At 43.9% G+C, this 27,276-nt stretch overlaps 1 protein-coding gene across 6 annotated transcripts; it reads right to left on the bottom strand.

The window, feature by feature from the left end:
- Positions 1–1,995: 1,995 nt before the first annotated feature.
- Positions 1,996–26,823, bottom strand: VBP1 (VHL binding protein 1). 6 transcript variants are annotated; one of them, XM_081115391.1, is made up of 8 exons: positions 26,263–26,475; positions 24,109–24,203; positions 23,915–23,998; positions 22,345–22,469; positions 12,790–12,856; positions 9,018–9,116; positions 4,659–4,797; positions 1,996–2,957 (listed from the first exon to the last, which is right to left on the bottom strand). In XM_081115391.1, the coding sequence occupies exons 4-8, from the start codon at positions 22,449–22,451 to the stop codon at positions 2,887–2,889; spliced, it is 483 nt and encodes a 160-aa protein (XP_080971517.1). In that variant the 5' UTR covers positions 22,452–22,469; positions 23,915–23,998; positions 24,109–24,203; positions 26,263–26,475; the 3' UTR covers positions 1,996–2,886. The 6 variants fall into 6 exon arrangements, with proteins under 6 accessions (XP_080971517.1, XP_080971512.1, XP_080971515.1 ...); XM_081115386.1 differs by lacking the exons at positions 23,915–23,998; positions 24,109–24,203; positions 26,263–26,475 and adding an exon at positions 26,629–26,823; XM_081115389.1 differs by lacking the exons at positions 23,915–23,998; positions 24,109–24,203 and having other exon boundaries at positions 26,263–26,519.
- Positions 26,824–27,276: the final 453 nt, after the last annotated feature.

The raw sequence follows: 27,276 nt of genomic DNA, 5'->3' as shown, positions 1-27,276 counted from the left end.
TTCTAGCTCGGTTGCCCCTGGAAACCTGATGAAGATGGACCATCAGCTGTGGGACCAGGGGAAATTAATTCAGGTAACATGCCCAGGGTAGTACCTTATGTCCAAGCCAGGAGGGCTGTCAGTGGTCGTAAACACTTGCTGGGAGCCACAGCTCTGGCTTCCCAGTGCAGTGCACCTGTTGTCCCTGGGGCCTGTCCCTAGCCAGGACATGGGGATGCTAGGCACAGGGGATTTTTCCAGGAGGTAGTGGTCCCTTCGGGCTCCTAAGCCTGGGGCTCCTGCACCCATCTGTGTAGTTTGTGAGGACTGCTGCCAGAATTCCCACAGAACTGTGCCTAAAGCTGCCCCCTGGCATGGTGTCTTGCCTGTCTCATGTCCTTCAGAGTAAACTAGTGTCAGACATGGCCTATCCAGGCCCTGGGAGTTTATATGTGTAGCTGTGATGGGTGTTGTGCATGCACTTGGCAGTGTCTTCAGAGATGGCACAATCCCACATTAATACCAAATAGGCACAGGCATGGCTATCAAAAGGGTATGAGATTAGAACTAACCAAGATAAGTAAACCTTTAAGAAATGGCTTAAGACCCTTAAAGGTACCACTGAAGATTAGGGCAGAGAACAGCAAACATACAAAGGAGAGTATTCATTCATTAAAGGATTGAACTTAAGTCAACACTTGTACCAAATTTAGTCATAAAGGAGCAAGGCATCGTGGTACAAAGGGGGGGGGGAGGAAATTCAGGAGCTGGATCTGACTCTGACTATGCAGCTTTGGATAAGGCCATCCATGTTTGTATGGCAGAGGGTAGGCAGTGGGAATAAACTGTGCTTTCCATCAGCCCCTGCTGTTGCTTCTGACAAAACTACTCTGTTAACCCCAGAAAATAAAACGCTACAATCGTTAACACCATAATTATATTTTTGGTAATCTAATCTCAGGGGGAAAAATCTTAAATACAAGAAAAAGCCCTATGTAAAAATGTAAAGTGAATTCTTTGTTACTTAAATAGAGAAAACAATTTAAAGCCACCCAAATGTCTGTGAATCAGTACTACATTAGACTTCTACTATAAAACTAGTATGTTAATGTAATAGCACTATATAAGTAAATTCCATGTTAAGTAAAGAATGGATAAAAATCACAGAAAAAAATATTTAAGTTATTTTTAAAAAAACTATGCATAGAAAAAGAAATGGAAGACAGAATGTTAAGGGAGACTACAAGTCAAACTTAAAATCTTTCCCATTTTCTAAAACAAACCTTGGTTTTATCATGCAAAAATCATTAAATTTCAGTTACATTTCCAACATATTTGTTACCCAGTATCAAGTTTTATAGTTAATCCTTTTCCCATATCTTCTCTAGGTATATTATACTACTATTCTGATTAAGCTTGAAAATATATCAAGTCAAGTTGGCTATGTTAATTCTGAAAATGTAAACCATTATATGAGAAATGATCTGGCTGAGGCAGAATTTAAATATCTTTCTTTTACGTAATTATCAGAGCCTAACACCATTCCTCAACATACTGGGTGTGTATATATATATTTCTAAAAAGCCGTCTCTCTTCTTACTGCCTAGAATACCCAAAAATTCGTATTTCCATTTTCATGGACTTAAACTGAGAGAGATCTGAGCAAATCATTCCAGTACTAATAGTACCAAAAACATTTTGTACCAATATTCTTACCATAGTAAAGTTTGGGGGAAAGTAGCACTTTTGATATCGTAAGATGTTTATAAACCTCAAATTCTAAAGCATGGGAATTTAAAATTATGGAAGAAAGTGACTCAAGGAACTTTGGTACCTTTCAGATGGAACTTCTCAATTGTTTGCTTATCTGCCATCCCTCCAAGGGGATTTTATGTTTTTTTACAAACATCAGAAGTTCTTGAGACATGCAAGTTATATGTACAAGTAAATAAACTTTACGAGTATGTGGAAAGACCATGTTAACTTGAGAAAGAATGACATGAAAAGGGTGTCATGCCAGTTTTAACTTCACTGTTTTAATAACACGAAATACAAGTACAAAACATTGTACAAGTAAGTATACTTTTTACTACATGGAGATGGAATAATACATTTGTGTTTTCACCAGGATCTGTATCACCCACTACTATTCCTATAAGGTTTTAACATGAATAAAAAAAAAACACACACAAAAAAACAAGTTGTTTCAACCATTGTTTTTAATCTTAATATTTTTGTTCAGCTGCTTTGGAGAATGAAGAAATACAAAATCACCTTAGCCAAGAGTTTGAGTGGGTAACTTTGTTATTTCATATTGGCTGAAATCTCCCTTATGTTGGCATTGCAAAGACACTGTGCACTGACAGAGGACAGGAAAAAGTGTTGTCTTAAGAACCCTCTTAAAACTTAAGAAGGCAAATGACCATTTCCTGTAAAGTACAGAATATTATAATAAATAACAGCAACAGAGGACTATAAAGCCCTACATGTACTGAAGAAAATCAAGTCTGCAAATATTTGAGAGTAACATCATATAATAAAGAAAAAGTAAACTGTGCTTAAGTGTCCAGAATTCAGCCTCCACAGTATACATCTGTTTTCAGCCATTTCAATTAAGACTTTTCTTAAAATAAACAAACAAACAAAATGTTGAAAGTAGCATTTACTATGTTGGAAATGCAAATAAAAAGTAAAAAATACTGCTAATTCCATAAAATATTTGGAATTCATTTTCTTTTCATAAATAAATAAAATGGTGTTCATGATTATCTCTTTTTAAAGTTTTAATGATCATTCTTACTGTTTAAAAACACATTCAAATTAATGTCAACTTTTAAGAATAAGCTTTGGAATATTTAAAAAGACATATTTGGGAAAATGAACCACATTTTTCATTGCGAGAATTAATTATGCTTTGTTCTTGGCGGAATCATCTTTGTTTCTTCTTTTTACGTCCCAATTATAAACCCTGGCCATATCTGCAAGAATTGTTAAAGAAAATGCAAGTGCAATTCTAAAGATAACATTTGCAATGACTGGGTATGCACACACACTGAATCAAAGTCAGAAATCACACACACAAAATACTGGTGACAAGTAGTGCTGTGAGCCATCTTTTTTTTTTTTATTGGTTTTTTACAGAGAGGAAGGGAGAGGGATAGAGAGTTAGAAACATCGATGAGAGAGAAACATCGATCAGCTGCCTCCTGCACACTCCCCACTGGGGATGTGCCTGCAACCAAGGTACATGCCCTTGACCGGAATCGAACCCGGGACCCTTGAGTCCGCAGGCCGACACTCTATCCACTGAGCCAAACCGGTCAGGGCGTGAGCCATCTTGCTATAATATCATTTGCTATGAAAATACTGGAACTAAATCCCACCAAAATTAAGTCAAGGTATCAAATCAGCAATTGTTTAGCATATTTAATCAATTATGGTATTATATTTAACATATATGTGCTTGACACTGTCAACAGTTTTAAAGACAGCCCCTTATCCTGATATGTAATATTTAAATTAGTATAATTTAATTATCAATAATTTTACCTTTGCCCTTCCCTTTAATAAGTCATTCAATTTATTTAGCACCAAAAAAAAAAAATTATTAAGCACCTACATCTTTTCCTTTCCACAAGCAGCACCTGTGTAGGCCCTCACATATCAATTACAGTGGGGCCTTGACTTACGAGTGTCCCGACTAACGAGTTTTTTGAGATACCAGCTGTCTCTCGGCTGATTTTTTGCATTGAGTTGATAGAGTAATTTAACGAGCTCCTTAACGAGCTCGGTCTCGGAACTAATTAAACTTGTAAGTCAAGGCCCCACTGTACTTCTTCCATGAATAGTGACTTTGGTGTTGTATCCACAAAGTCAACATCATACTCAAGGTCATCTAGGTTTGCTCCTATGCTACCTTCTGGGAATTATACGGGTTATTTTTTTCTCCAAAGTCTTTACATTCAAGTCACACACCATCCCCGCTCTGGCCTCAAACAGGCCTGCCTTCCCTCACCCAAGCACTCAATGCCTGCCAGGTGCTACATACTGTGGAGAAGAAAGTACAGCTTCTACACTTGAAGAACTCGTAGTCTGACATGAAAAACAAATGAAGAACTATGTGCAAAGTGCTAAGTAAGCCCAGAGGAACAAAACACCCTGAGAGGGTCAGAAAATGTTCAAAAATGTTCTGATGCTTGTGCTGAAATATGAAGGATAAAAAGTAAGCCAGGTCTGCCCGGCTAGTGTGGCTCAGTGGTTGGGCATTGAACCATGAACCAGGAGGTCACGGTTCCATTCCCGGTCAGGGCACATGCCTGGGTGGTGGGCTCAATCCTCAGTGTGGGACGTGCAGGAGGCAGCCAATCAAAGATTCTCTATCATCACTGATGTTTCTATCTCTCTCTCTCCCTCTCTCTTCCTTTCTGAAATCAATAAAACATTTTTTTAAAGTAACCCAGGTAAATGGGAGGAAATCATTCCAGGCAGGAGGAACAAAGTGAGGAAAAGCAAAGAGTGTGGCATTTTGGGGGAGGGCTAGGGCAGAAAGAGTCAGTGGCAGGAGGTAAGACTGATTGGTCTAAGAATAAGGACATTCTTCTCATTAAAGCAATGTTAAGAAAGAACATTGTAAACATCTTTACCCTTTCCTCCCTTTGTTTCTTGTTAAGAAAGGATACTGACTTCGGTGGTAGTAAACTGATCTCGAAGAAAGTCAAGGTCTTCCTCAAGAGAATCCAGGTTTTTTGTGGCAGTTGTTAAATTCTTTTCCAACAATGCCTGAGCTTCATCGATATCATATTCAAGCATTACGTTAGCCTGAGAGAAAGAGAGAGAGTCATGAGAATTACTAAACATTCACATAGTGCTTTATAGGTTGGAGCAGGGGCTGGGCGAAATCCAGCCGGCTGCCTTTTGTCTTAAGTTTTACTGGAACCCAGCTATTCTCCACGCACTTCTGCTTTCAAGCCAGTGTCAGAGCTGAGTAGTTGTGACAGTGACCAAGTGGTCTGCAAAACCAAAAACATTTACTCTCTGCCGAAACCGGTTTGGCTCAGTGGATGGAGGGTCGGCCTGCGGACTGAAAGGTCCCGGGTTCGATTCCGGTCAAGGGCATGTACTTGGGTTGGGGGAACATCCCCAGTAGGAGATGTGCAAGAGGCAGCTGATCGATGTTTCTCTCTCATTGATGTTTCTCTCTATCTCTCTCCCTTCCTCTCTGTAAAAAATCAATAAAATATATATATTTTTAAAAAAAAACAACAGAAAAACAACAACAACAACAAAAAATTTACTCTCTGACTTTTTTATAAGTTTATTGAGCCCTGGCCAGTTTGCTCAGTGGTTGGAGCATCAGTCTGCAGACCAAAGGGTCTCAGATTCAATCCCCAATCAAGGGCACATACATGGTTGCAAGTTTGACCCCAGCCCGATCAGGCTCAGGGTGTGTGCAGGAGGCAACCATTCGATGTGTCTCTCTCTCTCTTTCTCTCTCTCTCTCTTTCTCTCATTCTCTCTCTCCCCATCCCTCCCTTCCATTCTCTCTAAAAATCAACAGGAAAATGGGAAAAATATCCTCAGGTCAGGATTAAAAAAAAAAGTGTATTGACCCCTGGGTTAGAGAATATATCTACATACATTATATCATTTACTCCTAGTAACAACCCTAGTAAGGCAAGTTATTTTCATCTTTACAGTTAAGAAAACAAGTTGAAATGTTAGGTTGCTTATGTTTGCATAGCTAGTAAGTAAATGGGAGAATTAGGGTAAAAACCAATGTTTAGATACCAAAACCTATCTCTCCATCATGACACTAAGTAGTGTTACATTTGAATCCATTTAAATAGCTGTTTCTGAGGTTAAGATACAATAATTTAAAAGTTTTCCAATACATCTATGTTTGATTCAATAAGAAAAACAGCTAGCTTTTACTGTCCCCCTTCTACCGCCAACAGATGTTAGGGGTGAAGGCAAGGTGACTGTGTCTGGGATTCTCAAGAGCTGGTGTTACTGCCGACACTTGGGGTGTGTGCACTGTGGAGGGGGGAACCATACCTTTTCCAGCTCCGAACTCCTCCTATCACCTGACTTACCACCAAGCATTTCCTGAACCACTTTCCTCATCGGATAAATGGGATTTTAAAATGACTCACAGGATTGCTGTAAGCATCAAATGAGACAACATGAAAGTGTTTGGCACAAAGTAGGTGCTGTAAAAATACCGACTAACGCAATCCGTAATTAGAAAACTGCATAAAAATTCAGATAATACATTTAAAAACACTTCATTTATGCTAGAAAGCATCAATTGTTCTTCAGGAAGTACCCTGTGCCAAGAATTTCTCCTCAGTTGAGTCACTCCTCAAACGCTGCCTTATCAGCCTCCGCACTTGACGCTCTAAATAGGCGTCTAGGATGGACATGCCCAAAACACAACTCCTAGTCCCCCTCAAAACTCTTAGTGCTTTGCTGCAATATGAGTTTCCTGTTCATTGTCTTTTGACTTACGATTTCTGACCTTTGTGGCCTAAAAAACCATTGCTATTTCAGGGTTACAAAATAAGTCGCCTCGGAGTTGGCCTAAACTTTGATGGTGTCAGCATTTCGTGTAAGTATGTGATCCATGTGGAATTCATCCTAGTGTGAGATGTCAGGTGGGCTCCAGCCGTAATTCTTCCCAGAGTTCCCTGTTGTCCCAGGCTAATGTATGGAATCATCTCATCCCCGCCTGCTGATGGAATGTGGGTGGAGGGAAAGAGAAACCAAGGTGAATGACCCCTAGGATTTGAGCCGCTGGGTGAATGGTGGTTCCACTTGCAGAAGTAAAACTCAACAACAAGACTGTGCACAAAGACCACAAGGGGGTGCACCAAGGGTGTCCTCCTCAGGTAATTGGGGAGGCTGAACCACTGGGCCCTAGAGGACACTTAGCACAGAAAACCACTTTATCAACACAGGGAAGCATAAAAAATGCAGAGACAAAGAAACAGGACACAAATGACAGAAATGGAGGAAAGCAAACTACTGGATATGGAGTTCAAAACCACACTTTTAAGGTTTTTCAAGAATTTTCTAGAAACTGCCGATAAACTTAATGAGATCTACAAGAAATCTAATGAGACCCTCGAGGTTGTGATAAAGGACCAACTAGAAATTAAGCATGCACTGACTGAAATAAAGAATATTATACAGACTCCCAACAGCAGACTAGAGGATTGCAAGAATCAAGTCAACGATTTGAAATACGAAGAAGCAAAAAACACCCAACCGGAAAAGCAAAATGAAAAAAGAATCCAAAAATACGAAGATAGCGTAAGGAGCCTCTGGGACAGCTTCAAGCGCACCAACATCCGAATTATAGGGGTGCCAGAAGAAGAGGGAGAGCAAGATATTGAAAACTTATTGGAAGAAATAATGACAGAAAACTTCCCCTACCTCGTGAAAGAAATAGACTTACAAGTCCAGGAAGCGCAGAGAACCCCAAACAAAAGGAATCCAAAGAGGACCACACCAAGACACATCATAATTAAAATGCCAAGAGCAAAAGACAAAGAGAGAATCTTAAAAGCAGCAAGAGAAAGAAAGTCAGTTACCTACAAGGGAGTACCCATAGGACTGTCAGCTGATTTCTCAACAGAAACTTTGCAGGCCAGAAGGGAGTGGCAAGAAATATTCAAAGTGATGAATGCCAAGAACCTACAACCAAGATTACTTTATCCAGCAAAGCTATCATTTAGAATTGAAGGCCAGATAAAGAGCTTCACAGATAAGAAAAAGCTAAAGGAGTTCATCACCACCAAACCAGTATTATATGAAATGCTGAAAGGTATCCTTTAAGAAGAGGAAGAAGAAGAAGAAGGTAAAGATACAAATTTTGAACAACATATACACATCTATCAACAAGTGAACCTGAAAATCAAGTGAATAATCTGATGAACAGAATGAACTGTTGATTATAATAGAATCAGGGACATAGAAAGGGAATGGACTATTCTTGGGGGGGAAAGGGGTGTGGGAGATGCGGGAAGAGACTGGACAAAAATCGTGCACCTATGGATGAAGACAGTGGGTGGGGAGTGAGGAAGGAGGGTGGGGTGGGAACTGGGTGGAGGGGAGTTATGGGGGAAAAAAGAGGAACAAATGTAATAATCTGAACAAGCTTTAATTAATAATTTTAAAAAACTCAACAAATATGGGAATGATCGTATAGAATTAAGTGCACAAACTCTGAAGATATTACAATCAACAACAACCAGGAGGAGGAACTAAGGGTTAGAGAGGTGAGTGTCTGTGTACTAAACGGTCCTCCTTTCACAGGTCTCTCTCAGGGGTGATTCCACAAAACAGCAGCAAGGGGGAGTCCTCAGTGGGGAAAGCTGGGAGCAGTACACTTGACTTTCTATTTTTGTATGGGAACTTGCCTGCGATAACAAGACCTATGGACGGCTAGCTAGACAAGCGATCACCAACCGGTGGTCCACGGACCACTGGTGGTCCGTGAGGTCCGAAAGGTTGGCGACTGCTGAGCTAGACAGTCAGGAATGGCTTGGTTAGGGGACTGAGAGGAGTAATAAAGGAAGCATCAAAGCAAGGTCTATGATATCATCTAAAGCTGAAGTGTATGGTTTAAAAACTGAACTCCAACCTCAAGGTTTTTTTTTATAATAATCTTCCCCCCACCACCACCAAGTTTAGAGAGATCTTTCTAGAACTTATAAACTCCTATTGGGAAGGAACATTTATCTGAGGTTCAGCAGCTCCTTCCATTGCCCCGCCTTCAGTTACATATAAGAGATAAAGCAGTAGCTGAAGGGAAGTAGGGCTTGGTCAGTTGTGTTTGTTTGGGAGAGACTTGAGAAGGTTTTTGTAACAATTTTCATCGCACTCCTAATTTCAGTCAATTTCTAATATGGACCACCTGATTCCCACCCCTTCCTTCAACAGTCAAAAGGAGATAAGCATTTACGTAGCTCAAACAATACTGTTGTGCAGGGAAAACAATGTCAGCCAATGAAGCTGTGCCTATTATATTTACTTACCCCCAACCACAGACACACTTTATCGGTAGGAGGAACTGAAGCTTTGCAGTACAGGTTATCTGCCAGTAAGAATCTGGTCTCCATTGAATGGGTGGACTCCTTCAAAAAAAAAATTATAGTACTATAAGCAGACCAGTTTAATACCAAGGTCATAAAGGAGAGAGCTCACAGCTGAACCTAAGCCATTTAAACTAGTACCATCATGTACCCAGCCAGTATGGCTCAGTAGTTGAGCATCAACCTATGAACCAGTAGGTCACGGTTCGATTCCCAGTTAGGTTGCGGGCCTGCTCCCTAGCAGGAGGCGTGCAGGAGGCAGCCAATCAATGATTCTCTCTCATCATTGATGGTTCTATCTCTCCCTCTCCCTTCCTCTCTGAAATCAATAAAAATATATTTTAAAAAAGTGAAAATAAAAAAACAGCACCATCATGCAAACTAAGTATAGTGGTAAAAGAAATGAATGCTTGGAGCCAGATGGCTGGACATGGATTCTGGTTCAACTGCCTACTACCTGTGTAAATTTGGCATATCGCCCTAACTGGTTTGGCTCAGTGGATAGAGCGTCAGCCTGCGGACTGAAAGGTCCCAGGTTCGATTCCGGTCAAGGGCATGTACCTTGGTTACGGGCACATCCCCAGTGGGAGATGTGCAGGAGGCAGCTGATCGATGTTTCTCTCTCATCGATGTTTCTAACTCTCTATCCCTCTCCCTTCCTTCCTCTCTGTAAAAAATCAATAAAATATATATTTTTTTATAAAGGTCACTACAGTTAAAAACTGGAGTTACAAAACAAGTTTAAAAAAAATTTGGCTTATCACTTAACCTCTGTGTCTCAGGTTCCTCATGTGTAAAATACAGATAATAGTCCCCACACCTCTGAAGGCCATCACAAGCAGAGCGCGCGTGCGAACACACACACGTGAACACGTGAACACGTGAACACGCGAACACACACACACACACACCAGTGCCTGGTACAGAGTAGGCACTACACAAGGATTAGCTATTATTCTTACTTACTTAATCAGTGCTTCATGCCCAACCAACCAGTTCTGAAATCTTACCAAGTTCACTGACATAAAATAATGTACTGAGAATGCAGTTATTCTACCAGTCAAGTAATACATCATATATCCACACATATAACCTTTTAATACAATATCTTTATGAAATTTAATTTTTACAGATTTATTTTAGTTAATGAGTATTGGATTAAGACTCCAAAGATTCTCAAATCTAGTTCTGCCAGTAACTAGCTATGTGACACTGGGTAAGAACTTCTCTGTAACTGTATGCTCAGCTGTGAAACGAGAATCTGAAACATAATTTCTAAGATTCTTTCCAGCTCGAGAAGCCTTGGACTCCCTCCTTATTCTCAGGGAGAACAGTAACAACAAAAAACCTTAGATGCTGATACTGCAAAATAAGACATCTTCTTTTCGTTATCCTATCTAATAAAAGAGAAACATGGTAATTGGCGTACGACCGCTACCCTTCCCATTAGCTAATCAGCGAGATATGCAAATTAACTGCCAGCCAAGATGGCGGCCGGCAGCCAGGCAGCTTGAAACTAACATGAGGCTTGCTTGCTTCAGTGATGGAGGACTCCAACGTTCCCCGCCTGCCTTGCCGGCCTCTCAGTCTGCAGTTTAAGAAACATTGTAACAAATATAGAAGCTAAACAAAACCCCAGAAACCTGCTTTCAGTGAGGCCGGGATCTCAGAGCTGGAGTTGATACAGAGTTTCGATTATAGAACCGAAACAAACCAGATACCTACTTTCAGGAGCGGAGGCCTAAGAGCTGGAGCCTCAGAGCTAAAGCTGGCACAGAATAAAAAAAGAAAAGAAAAAAAGGAGCGGTTGGGAGCTTCCGTCACCCACCCGCCTGAAAACAGCCCTCAGCCCCTCACCCAGACTGGCCAGGCACTCCAGTGGGGACCCCCACCGTGAAGGGTGTGTGACCAGCTGCAAACAGCCATCATCCCCTCACCCAGGTTGGCCAGGCACCCCAGTGGGGACCCCCACCCTGAAGGGTGTGTGACCAGCTGCAAACAGCCATCATCCCCTCACCCAGGATGGCCAGGCACCCCAGTGGGGACCCCCACCCTGAAGGGTGTGTGACCAGCTGCAAACAGCCCTCAGCCCCTCACCCAAGCTGGCCAGGCATCCCAGTGGGGAACCCCACCCTGATCCAGGACACCCTTCAGGGAAAACTGGCTGGCCCCCACACGTGCACCAGGCCTCTATCCTATATAGTAAAAGGGTAATATGCCTCCCAGCACCGGGATCAGCGGAGCTGCGAGGCCTCCCGGCACCGGGATCAGCATGACAGGGGGCAGCGCCCAAACCCCCTGATCGCCCTGAGGCTCTGTGTGTGACAGGGGGTGTGGCCACAACCTCCCTATCGGCCCTGCTCTGTTCGTGACAGGGGAAGGCGCCCCAACCTCCTCATCAGCCCTGCTCTGTGCCTGATACGGGGGAGCTCCCCAACCCCTGATCGCCCTGCGGCTCTGTGTGTGACAGGGTGCGGTGCCCCAACCCGCCCTCACCCTCACGGGCTCTGCTCTGTGTTTGATGGGGTAGAGCCATAACCTCCCCATCGGCCCTGCCTTGAGTGTGACAGTGGCGGCGCCCCAACCCCTTGATCGGTCCTGCTCTGTGGGTGATAGAGGGCGGTGCCCCAACACCCCCCGCCACGGGCCCTACTCTGTGTGTGATGGGGTAGAGCCATAACCTCCCCATCGGCCCTGCCCTGAGTGTGACAGTGGCAGCGCCCCAACCCCCTGATCGGCCCTGCTCTGTGGGTGATAGAGGGCGGTGCCCCAACCCCCTGATCTGCCCTGCTCTGTGTGTGACAGGGGGTGGTGCCCCAACTCCCCTATCGCCCCTACTCTGTGTGTGACAGGGGGGAGCTCCCCAACCCCCTGATCGACCCTGCTCTGTGCGTGACAGGGGGGAGCTCCCCAACCCCCTGATGGGCCCTGCTCTTTGCGTGACAGGGGGGAGCTCCCCAACCCCCTGATCGACCCTGCTCTGTGCGTGACAGGGTACGGAGCCCCAACCCCCCTGATGGGCCCTGCTCTGTGCGTGACAGGGGGCAGCGCCCCAACCCCCTGATCGGCCCTGCTCTGTGTGTGACAGGTGGTGGCGCCAAAACCTCCCTATCGACCCTGCCTTGAGTGTGACAGGGGGCGGTGTCCCAACCCCCCAATCGGCCCTACCCTGAGCGTGACTGAGGGTGGCATCACAACCTCCCAATCCACCCTGCTCTGTGCATGACAGGGGGCGGCGCCCCAACTCCCCAATCGGCCCTGCTCTGAGCCCAACCAGGGGCTGCACCTAGGGATTGGGCCTGCCCTCTGCCACCCGGGAGCAGGCCTAAAACAGCAGGTCATTATCTCCCGAGGGATCCCAGACTGAGAGAGGGCACAGGCCGGGCTGAGGGATTCCCCCCCTCCTCCCCGAGTGCAAAATTTTTGTGCACCGAGCCTCTAGTCTAAAATAATTTCAAATTGCATTTAAGTTTTGCAAATAGTACACAGAAATAAAATAATGCAAGTATGGGCCCTAGAATTAAACATGGTTTGGAGGAGGAAGCCATAAAACCACGTTTATCATGGAAGCACACTGTCTATAACATCAGTACACGTGGTCGAGAAGGCTGACTGGATCTCCCAGCACAGATCAAATACCAGTGAGCAGAGTCAAGAAAAACGCATCTCTGAAGTATCCTGGTTCACTCACATTTATAAACAAAAATGCACTTACTTTCTTCTTCTGCATGTATTTCAGAATTTCTAAAGTCTGCTTAATTTCAGGAATCTGACCCTTTAGCCTGTGAATAAGAAAAGAGGTTAACCTAGGGTTTCACAGCAAGAATAAACACCAGGACACAGTCTTACAAGCTTTGCCTATTCTACTGATATGTTCTTGAGGACTATTTACAAATATAGAATATTTAAGATCTTTCATAAGGTTTATCAAAATATTTAAGATATAAATATTTACTAACATATTTAGATACGATAACAGTATTTATAGAATACCTATTGTACACAAAGCCCCATTCTGTCAAACATCACATCATTACTTAACATTTCAAGAGCAAACCATATTCCAGAGATGATTCAGAAGTCCCACATTGATCAAAACTGCATTTTAAGCGGATTACTTTTAAAAATAATGTGCATTCAAATATTATATTCTGAACTCGAAACCACTGGAAACCACCAACTCCCTATCCAGGGCTGCATGTAGCTGCTCCTGGCGAGTACTCAATGCACAGACAAGTACATCACCGTCAGCCAAATGCCAGCCAAGTACACTGGCAGCTTCTCAGGGCTTACGCTTGTCACACTGTAAGAAATGTACAATATCACTGACTGTGTAACACACCACATTATGACACAGTATAATTTAGTGATTCTTTTAAGCTTTGGGTAATTTTTCTTGATACATGCTTTTAAATTGATAAATGCTTTTTTAAGTTATAAATGGATCATTTGTTTAAAGACAGAAATTTTAAAAAATGATGATGGGCATGATGAGTTTGATCCCATACAACAGGTTAAGTTACATCGATAGCTACCAGCAAAACTACTAGCCTAGAACTAGATATGCACACACAAAAATGCATCTAGACACAGCCTTTATACACTTCACAAAAATCATGTCAAAATGACTCACAGACCTAAATGTTAGAAACTGAGTTAAGTGTATTCATTTGTAAAATATCTAATACACACACAACATAAGTATGTTCAAATCAAGTTTTTTGCCATGTAAATTATTTCTATATTTTCGTGTGTATAAATTATATGTGATACATAAATTATGATGCATATTAATGAATCAAGCAGCTGCAGCCCCAGCTAACTTAGGAACCGGATTGCCAAGGCCACTGTGCATGTCCAAGCACTACATTCCTCTCCCCACCTTCCTCCATGCCAAGAGACAGTAGCTCTCCTGAACTGTGTTCACAGTCACTGTATCCTTTTTCAAATAGCTTCATCACATACATGTGTATCACTAGATATGTGCTTTACTGGTTTCTCAGCTCAATAAAAATGATCTCATGTACTTTAGGAGGTTTACGTTTTAACCTCATTTAGTTTTTCTAGGACTTGTTCATTCATTTTCACTGCTGTGTAATATCCAACTATGAATACAAAACAATTTATCTAATCTCCTGTTAATGGACAATTGGGTCAGTTCTTGGTCTTTGTTATTATTTGGACAGTGGAGATCTCTAGGTCCTGGGAGTAGGTAGGGAAGTGAAGTAGCTTCGAAAGGAAGTGAACCAAGTCTTCAATAGGGGAGTAGGCTAAGCAAGAACTCTCTGGGTGTTTTTTTTCTCCTTCTGAATTGCCCTGGGTGAATCATTATACCTACCCCATAACTGTTACAAGGTAGAAAAACAGTAGAATTGGCCAAGGACAGGAGGAGCTGGGAAGATAAGTACAAGTATGTACCGGCCTCAGTAGTCTCCATTCCCCATTCCCACACCCAGGGGTGATGTCAGTGAAGAAAGCCAAGGGCAAAGGAAAAGAGAATCCCTGTAAGCCAAGTTACTTGGTTAGGAAGAGGGAGCATTTGTCTAGTGGCCACGCCCTATATTTTAACGCCAGCAGCATTCTTCCTACCCCTCCAAACCAGGATGGACTTAAATTACTCCCACCCCCACATACATTACTGGCCAAAGTAACTAATATCCCTGAGAGAATATGAGCTGACAGGGCAAAGAAATGGTAATCTGATAAACGCAACTATAATTAAATAAAGAAAATAAACTCAACAACCTCTATCAGATGAAACAAAATTAAATACTAAAAGATAACATTATACAGTAAGTATTAAAAATACCTCAAAGAGAAAAGACAGGATATTGGTAATATGAAGAAGAAACAAGCAGATATAATAAGAACCAACCAAAACTCTTAGTTATAGAAAATGTAATAATGGTTGAAATAAAGGACTCACAGATATCCATCTAATTGCCAAAAGACAAATGAAATACAAAGTCAGCAGAAGAGATGATAAAAAGAAATGAAAGGCAGAATTGGAAGTGTCAACATCCATATTAACAGGCAATCCCAGGAGAGAAGGAAAAAAATTAACAGATGATAAAAAAAAAACTTTTAAATGGCAATCACAAAATTTCCAGTTAAAGATAAAAGGCATGCGATTCATGTATTAAAGAGATCACCACAAGAGAATTATGAAATACAGAAATTTTACATAGCTGAAGGTAAAGGATAAATAACAGACTACAAAGAAATGGGGCTGGACCCCGGCATATGGCGCCTGAACAGGATTCCCCTAGGTAAGCCTCCCCCCCACCCCCCATTAAGAAGCCCCACACTCGGGATGGATAGGACTCCACCAGGGTACTGCAGACCCCCCCTACAGAGGATAAGTAGGGTAAGAAGGTGGATAGTACAGAACTTAGATTGAGAAGATGTGCCATACTGAGTCTAAAGGAAAAAGACTCTGTATTGATCTTTAAACACATATGCTTGCTAGCAGAGGAGTTAAGGTTACTCCCAGTCAGACAGAACGTTTTATACAAGTGTGTCCATGCTTTTCTGAGGAAGGAAAGGTGCCGGAAAGGTAAATGTAGAGGCATGGGAGAAGGTAGGCCCAAGGAGTCTTATCCTTAACCCCACTGCAGCCTTTGCACCCCAGGAAAGTGCAGGATTGGAAAGCTCTCCATGGGGTGATAGATCAGGACTCGGGTAATAGCAGAAAGAGCCAATCCTACTCTTAAAATGGACACAAGAGAGCATTTGGGGTTTTTCTTTTTAATGCCTGCTTTGGATTGAGTAAATGGATTTTACTTAGTTTTAACATATCAAAGTTAGCTCTTGACACAAAAGTAAAAACTAACAGTTTGGCTCGAAATTGGGGTTTTGTTTTGAGGTGCTGAGGCTCGGGGGTGGAGCCAATTCACGGTTAGAAATGTGAAGCTGCGGTTTTTTGGGTTGAAGTGAGAAGTTGTGAATATAGAGCAGGATGTATGTTTATATATGGTCAGAATTCCAACAATATAAACCTTTTCTATAAAAACAAAAAAGGGGGAGAAGAATGTTATATGTTCAATTTTTTTAAAATTACAGCCGAAACGGGTTTGGCTCAGTGGATAGAACGTCGGCTTGCGGACTGAAAGGTCCCAGGTTTGATTCCGGTCAAGGGCATGTACCTGGGTTGTGGGCACATCCCCAGTGGGAGATGTGCAGGAGGCAGCTGATCGATGTTTCTCTCTCATCGATGTTTCTAACTCTCTATCCCTCTCCCTTCCTCTCTGTGAAAAATCAATAAAATATATATAAATAAATAAATAAATAAAATAAAATTACAATGCAGAGGGTTGTACAGCAGCCAAAAGGCATCGGGCCTCTTGTACAATAGCCTCTGCTGGTTTCGCCTGGTAGAAGGATACAAAAACCAGCGAAGAGTTTTACCAGATCTAGTAATGATGTGGGGAAGAGGTTGTGTTTTGTATCTTTCCGGAAGGAGCAGTGCAGCCAATTTGGGTACCAGAGCATTACAAGCGTCACCACAATGGACCCAGAGAAGCTCCTTGTCCCATCGTTCCAAAGTCTGAGAGTTGCCCAGATGACAGTAAAGCGGAAAAAGAAGATGATGAAGGCTACGCAAGGGACTGAGGTGCCAACATGGGCTCAGCTGAAGAAGTTAACAACTGAGGCCCAGCAGATGGTAGAAAAGCAAGAAGTGGACCGAACCTGGCGACCGAACCTGGCTGGAGAACCTAGCGAGAGAACATGGCAGGAGAACCTGGACAGAACCTGGCGACTGAACCTGGCTGGAGAACCTAGCGAGAGAACATGGCAGGAGAACCTGGACCGAACCTGGCTGGAAAACCTAGCAAGAGAACATGGCAACAGAACCTGGACAGAACCTGGCGACCAAACCTGGCTGGAGAACCTAGCGAGAGAACATGGCAAGAGAACCTGGACAGAACCTAGCTAGAGAACCTAGCTGGAGAACCTGTCCTAGACAGAACCTGGCTGGAGAACATAGCGAGAGAACATGGCTACAGAACCTGGCTGGAGATCCTAGACAGAACTTGGCTGGAGATCCTGGCTAGAGATCCTGGCTAGAGAATCTGGATAGAACCTGGCTAGAGAACCTGGCTATGATGATCGACTGAACGCTGCCTCCATGTCATTCCTTCTTCACTGACTCCGTCCACACCTTGGGGAACGCCTGGACCTGCTAGGGCTGGACCCCAGCACATGTACAAATTCAAACCACAGATTTATTGCTTGAGCACAGTGCTGGGAAATTTGTCTTCTAAAATAAAAGATACTCTTATTAACAGAAAAAAAAATAAAAAAGAAAAGCAAGAAGTGGAAGCTACTCCCTCAACCATGTTTCTGGCTATGTTAGCATTGGTTAGCTACCAGTCTTGCGCAGCCACGTCCAAGGACTCTGAGTAAATAAGCAAAAGAAACTTTCATTTAGCAGAAACTTATTTATTGCTGTTTTGCATTGCCATTGTTTTATTATTCTTAGTAGTTTTAAAAATGTTATGTTTACGTTTTAAAACGTCTTGGGTTTTGCATTGGCATTATCCTATCTAATAAAAGAGAAACATGGTAATTGACGTACGACCGCTACCCTTCCCATTGGCTAATCATCAAGATATGCAAATTAACTGCCAGCCAAGATGGCGGCCGGCAGCCAGGCAGCTTGAAACTAACCTGAGGCTTGCTTGCTCCAGTGACGGAGGACTCCAACGTTCCCCGCCTGCCTTGCCAGCCTCTGAGCTTGCAGTTTAAGAAACACTGTAACGAATATAGAAGCTAAACAAAACCCCAGAAACCTGCTTTCAGCGAGCCCGGGATCTCAGAGCTGGAGTTGATACAGAGTTTCAAGAACCGAAACAAACCAGATACCTGCTTTCAGGAGCAGAGGCCTAAGAGCGGGAGACTCAGAGCTAAAGCTGGCCCAGAATAAAAAATTAAAAAAAAGGAGCAGTTGGGAGCTTCAGTCCCAGCCTGAAAACAGCCCTCAGCTCCTCACCCAGGCTGGCCAGGCACCCCAGTGGGGACCCCCACCCTGATCCAGAACACCCTTCAGGGTAAACTAGACAGCCCCCACCCATGCACCAGGCCTCTATCCTATATAGTAAAAGGGTAATATGCCTCCCAGCACCGGGATCAGCGGAGCCGCGAGGCCTCCCGGCACCGGGATCAGCGTGACAGGGGGCAGCGCCCAAACCCCCTGATCGCCCTGTGGCTCTGTGTGTTACAGGGGGCAGGGCCACAACCTCTCTATCGGCCCTGCTCTGTTCCTGACAGGGGAAGGTGCCCCAACCCCCTGATCGGCCCTGCTCTGTGCCTGATAGGGGGGGCTCCCCAACCCCCTGATTACCCTGCAGCTCTGTGTGTGACAGGGTGTGGCACCCCAACCCCCTGATCTGCCCTGCTCTGTGTGTGACAGGGGGCGGTGCCCCAACTCCCCTATCGGCCCTACTCTGTGAGTGACACGGGGGAGCTCCTCAACCCCCTGATGGGTCCTGCTCTGTGCATGACAGGGGGGAGCTCCCCAACCCCCGATCAACCCTGCTCTGTGCATGACAGCGGGGAGCTCCCCAACCCCCTGATTGACCCTGTTCTGTGCGTGACAGGGGGGAGCTCCCCAACCCCCTGATCGGCCTGCTCTGTGCATGACAGGGTACAGAGCCCCAACCCCCCTGATGGGCCCTGCTCTGTGTGTGACAGGGGGCAGGGCCCCAACCCCCTGATTGGCCCTGCTCTGTGCATGACGGGGTGGCGCCGCAATCTCCCCATCAACCCTGCCTTGAGTGTGACAGGGGGCGGTGTCCCAACCCCCCAATCGGCCCTACCCTGAACGTGACTGAGGGTGGCATCGCAACCTCCCAATCCGCCCTGCTCTGTGCATGACAGGGGGTGGCGCCCCAACTCCCCAATCGGCCCTGCTCTGAGCCCGACCAGGGGCTGCACCTAGGGATTAGGCCTGCCCTCTGCCACCCGGGAGCAGACCTAAGCGAGCAGGTCGTTATCTCCCGAGGCGTCCCAGACTGCGAGAGGGCACAAGCCGGGCTGAGGGACCCCCCCCTCCCCCCCGAGTGCACAAATTTTTGTGCACTGGGCCTCTAGTTTTGTTATTAATAGCCAGAGTTTTGTTCTTGATGCTTAAGTTTTACTTTCATTATGGTAGCTTAAAAACTTTCATTTATAGTAGCATAAAAATAAAAAAGGGTGAGATGTGGGGAGCTGCTATGGGGTTAAACCTCGGACTGACCTGTTGGCAAAGTCACAAACAAGTCCCAGCTTAGAGGGCACAGTCCTCTTAAGCATAATTAGGCTTGACCTTATGACACTCCCTAGATCTTACCTGGGAAGCTAATGGACTGAGGGAAGTGCATCAAGAACAAGAACAAAAACAAGTGAAACTCACAAGAACAGTGTAAACAAGTGAGACTCACAAGGACAGTGTAACTATGGTAACCACTACCTTGTTTACCTCTCACTATAAAATAAAGGCTCAGATTGCCTCGGGATCTTTCTCTGTGGCCTCAGCCAGGCACAGGAAGATCCACGGAGACCAAAGAAAGCTAGAGAGCTATGAACGCTGTGTCCGTGTAAATCATTCTTCGCCGACTCCGTCCACACCTTTGGGAAACCCTCGACCGCTGGGGCTGGACCCCAGCAGAGAAAGATTTGCAGCATATGTAAAGAAAAAGGTTAGTATTCAGGCTACATAGAGCCATCTGCTGCAAAAACACATAGCTGACATCACAGAGGTGAGGTGAATTTCAGAAGAAAATAAAAGGGCTTGGCCTGTGTGGCTCAGTGGTTGAATAATGTCAACCTATGACCCAGGAGGTCACAGCTCAATTCCCAGTCAGGCCACATGCCCAGGTTGTGGGCTCAATCCCCAGTTGGTGCAATCAATCAATAATTCTCTCTCACCATTGATGTTTCTGTCTCTCTCCCTCCCTTCCTCCTTCTGAAATCAATAAAAACATATTTTAAAAAATAAAGTAAAAGGGAAAAAACTAGAAATGGCTTTGAGTTGAGCAGTGAGAGGGCAGGCAAAAAGTAGGCATCATAAGGCAGGTGCCTATACCAGCTATAGACCTGAGCCTAGACCCCTGACTTGCTCAAGAACTTGGAACAGCGCTCAAGTGGTTCAAGGCTGGTATAGATTCACAGCTCTGAGCAAAAGCAAAATCCTCTATGGATAAAGGCAAGCCACAGAGGTATACATAGTTACAGGAAACTGACATACACAGTTGACCCCTGAATAGAGTTTTGAACTGTGTAGGTCCACTTATACATGGATTTTTAAAATAAATACTGTATACATACTTTCTCTTCCTTATGATTTTAACATTTTCTTTTCTCTAGCTTACTTTATTACACAAATACAATATATAATACATATAACATACAAAACATATGCTAATCCACTATGTATCAGTAATGCTTCCAGTCAACAGTAGGCTATTAATAGTGAAATTTTTGAGGAGTCAAAGGTTATAGGCAGATTTCTGACTTCAGGGGGGTGGGGGGGGGTCAACACCCCTAACCCCTGCACTGCTCAAGGATCAAATGTAGTTATTTAAGAAGTTAAGAAAGCTATCCACACATAGACAAATTATAATGAAGATGACCTTGAAAGTATATAAAAACAATAATTTGTTTACATAAAAAGACAGGCTGAATATAATAACAATAAACCATATGTTGTTTACATGGAAAACCCTTAAATATAAATCATAAAAAGGTTGAAAATAAAGGGACTGGAAAAGATACACCAAGTAATATTAGCCAGAAGAAAGCTGGGATAGCTGTTAAGTATCCAACAAAACAGATTTCAACACAATCAGCATAATTTTACATAGGCTTCAATTCACCAAGATGACAATTCTCAGATTGCATGCACCTAATAAAATAGAGTAAAAAGTTTTTTTAAAGGACAGAAATTATTTCAGGTTAAGATGGCAACAGACCAGCGCTCCCAGCTCTAACGCTCAAAGAGCCAGAGAAAATCCACCTCTTTGTTGGAAGGCAGCAGAGAGTTGCTGGGGGGGATAGGAACTACAGGGCTAAGACTCCATGCCCTGACCGGTTTGGCTCAGTGGATGGAGCGTTGGCCTGCGGACTCAGGGGTCCCGGGTTCGATTCCGGTCAGGGGCATGTACCTTGGTTGCGGGCACATCCCCAGTCGGGGGTGTGCAGGAGGCAGCTGATCAATGTTTCTCTCTCACTGATGTTTCTAACTCTCTATCCCTCTCCCTTCCTCTCTGTAAAAAATCAATAAAATATATATTTTTAAAAAAAAGGCTCCTGCAAGGGAAGAGATTGAGAGGGAAACTGATTTCCTACAGCCACTTTTACCAAGTAGTACATGAGGGGATGCTTCTTTTTATAGAAGTACGCCAGCTTATTAATAAATAAATAAATAACAACTGAATTAGAACATCATCATCTTGCAATTCATAATTAATGGATCTAGGCATTGAGTATCATAAAAAGGGACAAAATACTATGTCTCTTAATGGAAGAACAATAATAAACTTATGAAACAATGTTGCCAAAAAAAAACTTAATACGATCAAGACTGTAGATCAGTGGTTCCCAAACTTATTTGGCCTACCGCCCCCTTTCCAGAAAAAATATTACTCAGCGCCCCCTGGAAATTAATTTTTTTTTTAATTTTAATAGCAATTAAACAAAAAGATATATGTATTAATGTTTCTACCTTTTTCGTAAAATATAGTAAAGAAAGGTGTAAATTAGAAACATTGAAGTTTGAAATTATGAAACTATTTATTCATCTCAGAATAGAAAGGTAATACAAAAAAAGTTAAAACAAATGCAACTGTGGCCATCACCACCCCCCCTGGATCGCTGCAGCGCCCACCAGGGGGCGGTAGCGCCCACTTTGGGAATCACTGCTGTAGATCCAACTATCAATTTATAGTAAATGGAGAAGAAAAAGAAACATACTTGAAAATCCACGATTGCTTTGAAATTTAGCACAACACACTTCTGAATAACTGGATTATAGATCTAAATGTGAATAAAAAATCATTAAAGCTTTAAGAATAAAGCATTAAGAGAATATCTTCATGGACTTGGAAGAGACAAATATTTCTTAAACAGGATACAAAAGCACTAACCATTAGGGAAGAAGATTGCTACATAGAACTTTAATAAAAGGTATTTAGATCAGAGCTGGAATTTGGAAGAAAAAAAAGTCAACTTTTTAAAAGTTTAAGTCATACCAGATTAACTTTTTTAAAAACTTGGAAATTTCTAAGCTTACCTCCTTTTCTTTTGAGCAAGGTTGAGTTCCATAAACTTATACTTCTGGTACTGTTCATCCAATTTCTTCAGCACTGTATCCGCAGTCTCATTCCCAGGCTGTTTCATGTAGGAATCCACATCTTCCTTTAATATCAAAAATAATACATTTCCAATTTTAAGCCCGGCCAGCGTGGCTAAGCGGTTGAGCATAGATCTATGAACCAGGAGGTCACAGTTCGATTCCCTGGTCAGGGCACATGCCCGGATTGCAGGCTCGATCCCCCATAGGGGCCGTGCAGGAGGCAGCTGATCCATGACTCTCATCATTGGTGTTTCTATCTTTCCCTCTCCCTTCCTCTCTGAAATCAATAAAAATATATTTTTTAAAAAATTTAGAATTCACATGCCTAATCTGACTTTTTACTTCTTTAGCTCTATTTTTAAAACATAAAAGACAAGTGGTGTCAGCACCCTGAATGCCAGGAGCCAGTCCATCCTTGCTGTTTCAAGGGACCTGGCATATATGGCATACTGTTCTTAATATGTTTGCTCACCTTCTTGGCACTATGTGTTTTAACCAAGGTCACCTCTCTGAGAAAGATTGTTTCCCCAGGTAGGGATTTCCCCCTGAAGTTAGGGAGGGAATAAAACCCCTTAACTAAGTGCCAGGCGGGTAATTAATCACTTTAACTACGAACAATCATGCTTAAGCTACATAATCTTTACTCCCTGGAATGGAGATAAGAAACGCCCTAACCTTTGGAATAGAGATTGATAGGATTGGAATCAACTGGTATAAATACAGATGTAACAAGACAACAGGACACAGAACCTAGACAGAACCTAGAGACAGAAGAACTTCGCTGGAGAGAACATGGCAAAAGATCCTGGACAGAAACTGGCCACAGAACCTAGAGACAGAACCTAAAGACAGAACCTAGCGAGAGAACCTGGATAGAACATGGCAAGAGAACCTGACTAGAACCTGGTGACTGAACCTGGCTGGAGAACCTGGACAGAACCTGGCTGGAGAACCTAGCGAGGGAACATGGCTACAGAACCTGGCTGGAGAACCTGAAGAACCTGGCTGGAGAACCTAGCAAGAGAACATGGACACAGAACCTGGCTGGAGATCCTAACCAGAACTTCGCTGGAGATCCTGACCAGAACTTGGCTAGAGATCCTAGCTAGGCTGCTGATCAACTGAACGCTGTCTCCGTGTCATTCCTTCTTCGCCAACTCCGTCCACACCTTTGGGGACCCCTGGACCTGTTGGGGTTGGACCCCAACACCTGAACATGCCCAGATGGGCAGTGCCCGGCTACTGCTGCTTTTTGAAAGGATGCCGTGCTTTGGTGTGACCCAAGCTGTGAAGTGTTGCTGGGCTTCTCTCCTGTGGAGCGCTGATCACTCACACAGCGGGTTTGGTGAATATTGGTTGGGGCGAGTCTTGCCTGCTTCCACTTGGTCATCTTTATATGAATCCAATGAGGTATGTGTGTGTGGGGGGGGGGATTATTGTTTTTGTTTGTTCGTTTTGGTCTTTCTGAAACGGTTTTTAGGTGATATTCATGAAGAGCATTCCATACCTAGAACTGTGCCACTAATGAGAGGAAAACCTGTCTGAGAAGGTGCGTCTTCCCACAGCTGCCGTCCCACCCTTGGGGCCTCTGCTGGGAAAACAGAATCAAGTCTCAAACAATGCCTTTTTAAATGTATCTCTAGTATTATGGACATAGGGCAGGGCTGTATCATACCTCTGTAAATGGAAAATACCTTGTACCTGCTTGATGATACGTAGCAGTGACCGTGCTTTATCAGAGCTGTTTTTAATGACGTTATCCTAGAATATTTTCTTTCCAGATGATGATGGAGAAGCTTAAAAAAGAAAATGGTGCCAGGTACCGCAACAGTAATAGAACTTTGCTGTTTTCTGGAGATTTGTTTTTTACTTTTTTTTTATTGGAGTGTGCTGGATGTCTATAATTTTGTTCAGATGACTGCAGAACCTGGAAAAGCTGTTGCTGCTATTGATGCATAAAATACTGCTATTGGTCCATATATATATATATATATATATATATATATATATATATATTTGAATTTTTGGAAACTTTAGCTGTGCTGTCAACTTTGGAAAAACTATCCCAGTTGTACTGTGTTCGGCTGGCATTGTACAGAAATTAACAGCCATATTAGTCTAGAAACATTCAACATAATTTTTTCCATTTGTACAGGGGTAACGCACTGTATTAAACATGTAAGGTCTTAATCTACATGGGTTTGATTACAGAAACTAATAAAGTATTCTCTAAATAATGAAAAAGCTGAAACCGGTTTGGCTCAGTGGATAGAGCGTCGGCCTGCAGACTGAAAGGTCCCAGGTTCGATTCTGGTCAAGGGCATGTACCTGGGTTGCGGGCACATCCCCAGTAGGAGATGTGCAGGAGGCAGCTGATCGATGTTTCTCTCTCATCGATGTTTCTAACTCTCTATCTCTCTCCCTTCCTCTCTGTAAAAAATCAATAAAATATATTAAAAATAAATAAATAAATAAATAAATAAATAAATAAATAAATAATGGGGGAAAAACATAAAAGACAAAAAAAACCTTGTGTTTTTCTCTCAAGGCTTGTTTTTTGTTAATCCTCACCCAAGGATATTTTTTCCATTGGTTTTTATTTAGAGAGAGAGTAAGACACATTCATTGGTTGCCTCCTGCACACACCCTGACTGGGGGCCAATCATTAAACCTGGGACCCTTCAGTCCGGAGGCCAAGGCTCTAACCACTGAGAAACCAGCTAGGGCATCCCAAGACTTGTTTTTAACTAAAATGGTAATTTTAAAAAATTAGACCATTTTAGACAGTGCACACACATTTTGTTTTTGCTTTATTTTTGTTGTTGTTAATCCTCACCTGAAGATATTTTTCCATTAATTTTTCAGAGAGATTGAAAGGGAGAAAGGGAGGAAGGGAGGGAGAGAGAGAGAGAAAGAAAAAAACATTGGTGTGAGAGATACATCCATTGGTTGCCTCTGGAATGTGCCTGATGGGGCTGGGGACTGGGGGTCAGGGATTGAGCCTGCAACCAAGGTACATGCCCTTGACCAGGAATCAAACCCTTGCTCCTTTGGTCCACAGGCCCATGCTCTAACTGCTGAACCACACTGGCCAGGGCAGTGCACATACACTTTGTAGCTAATTTACTCTCCCTCCACCTTCCTCTTTTTATTTTTATTTATGCATAGGGAAAGAACGATGACCTTGTCAGCTTTATGCATCCCCCCCAGACCTTAGTAGTAAATATAAAAATTACCAACAAACACATTGCCCAGTCATGTGCCCTAGCCACAAAGTGATTCAACAGATTGTATGCCAAGATTATTGATTTTTATTACTTAAATTTTTAACTCAAAAGTTCTACCATAGAAATCATGCTAAATATGGTCATTAGGTTCCCAAGGCAAGCCACAATACCTCTGCAAGTATCAAGTGGTTGAAATAAACCCAAAAGGCAAACAGAACAATCTTTTGCACAGGAATAGTGAAGCCCAACAGAACTGAATGGGGAAAGACATAATACAAGGTTGAAAGCACCTACTTTTTTCTCTTCGTTTGGACTTGGGTTGGTTTCCCCGTTTGGTGAAGCCTCCCAATTGCATCCCGTGCCTCCCCTCTCAACTCCACACATTTCATCACTAAGTTGTTAGAATGATGTACCCCAAACCAAATATGCGGTGGCCTCATTTAGACACCTTCTCATGACAGCCCCTTGCTTGCTGGACAGAGGGCCTCAATTCCTTACCATACCAAACAAGGACTTCGCATTCGCACCCTCGCCTAATCTGCAAGGAAAGAGAACACTGCATTCCTTCAACAGGCTAGGTTGCGTTTCCTAGTTTCACCCTTCAGCACCAGAGGTTCTGCCTACTCACTGCATCCCAAGTCACCGTGGATCAGTCGGGCTCATCCGCATCTAGGCTGAGTCTCAAGCCTCTCACTGCCTCCCTTTTCCAGGCAGCAGAGGCTGAAACCTGGCGATCGGAGGGTCCAAGGGACTGCCCCAGGCCCCCATCTCCTCTCAGTCCTTCTGGGACTGCGTCCCCCGCCCCCGGCGGATCCCAGCCTAGCTGAGTCTCTACAGGGGCGGAGGGCAAGAGGGGATGCAGCGCGCTCTCCCAGATCCCTTAGCGCAACTCCTCCCCCCCCCCCCCCCCCGCGCAATCAAGACCAGGGTGTGCGCCCGGAAGGAAGCGATCGCGGCCCAGCACCAAGATGCCTAGGACCGACACGTCTCTTACCACAAACACGGCCTCCGGAATCCCCAGGTGGAGCCGCCGGCCGTTCCCTAAGGAGAGTTCTCCTAAGCCACAGGCATCTCTAGCCACCGCCATCTTGGGGAAGCTCGCGCGCGACTACCAGCTTCTGGGGCCGCCGGCCACCGGGGGCCGGTGATTGGCTCGCTCACACCTACAAGGCCCGCTCCTCCCTTGGGAGCACGCACATTGGTGAGCAAGCAGGAAGTAACCACCCCTTCTCCGAGCGGCCCAACCTTTGGGTACTGATTGGTTGCGTGCTGGTGAGTGACAAGTATGGGGGGGCCTCCGAGGGAAGCTGGCTGTGTGGGAAGAACCAATACGGACTCCTGGGAAAAGGAATCTTGGGGATTTGGGGGAGTGGGGTGGGGCCGGGGAGCAGGGCTGGAGGACCCTGGAAATCAGGGACAAAATCGGACCCCATTCCCAGAATGTCCTTCACAGCGACCTGATCCCCTCTCGGATGCAAGCAAAACCAGGACCTAGATGCCACCACAGGGCTTCATCGGTGCCTTTCTGGTCCCACCATAGCAGCGAGCTTGCCGACCCTTGAAGGGGATTTATAATCCATCGCACCAATCTTTCCTGACAGCCATCTTTGATCAGAATCTCGCGACCGCAGCTCAAACATTT

Source organism: Myotis nattereri, assembly GCF_964212035.1.
Source record: "Myotis nattereri genome assembly, chromosome: X".
Classification (NCBI taxonomy): Eukaryota; Metazoa; Chordata; class Mammalia; order Chiroptera; family Vespertilionidae; genus Myotis; species Myotis nattereri.
Note: the sequence above shows the minus strand (reverse complement) of the source record. Positions and strands in the feature narration are given on the sequence as shown.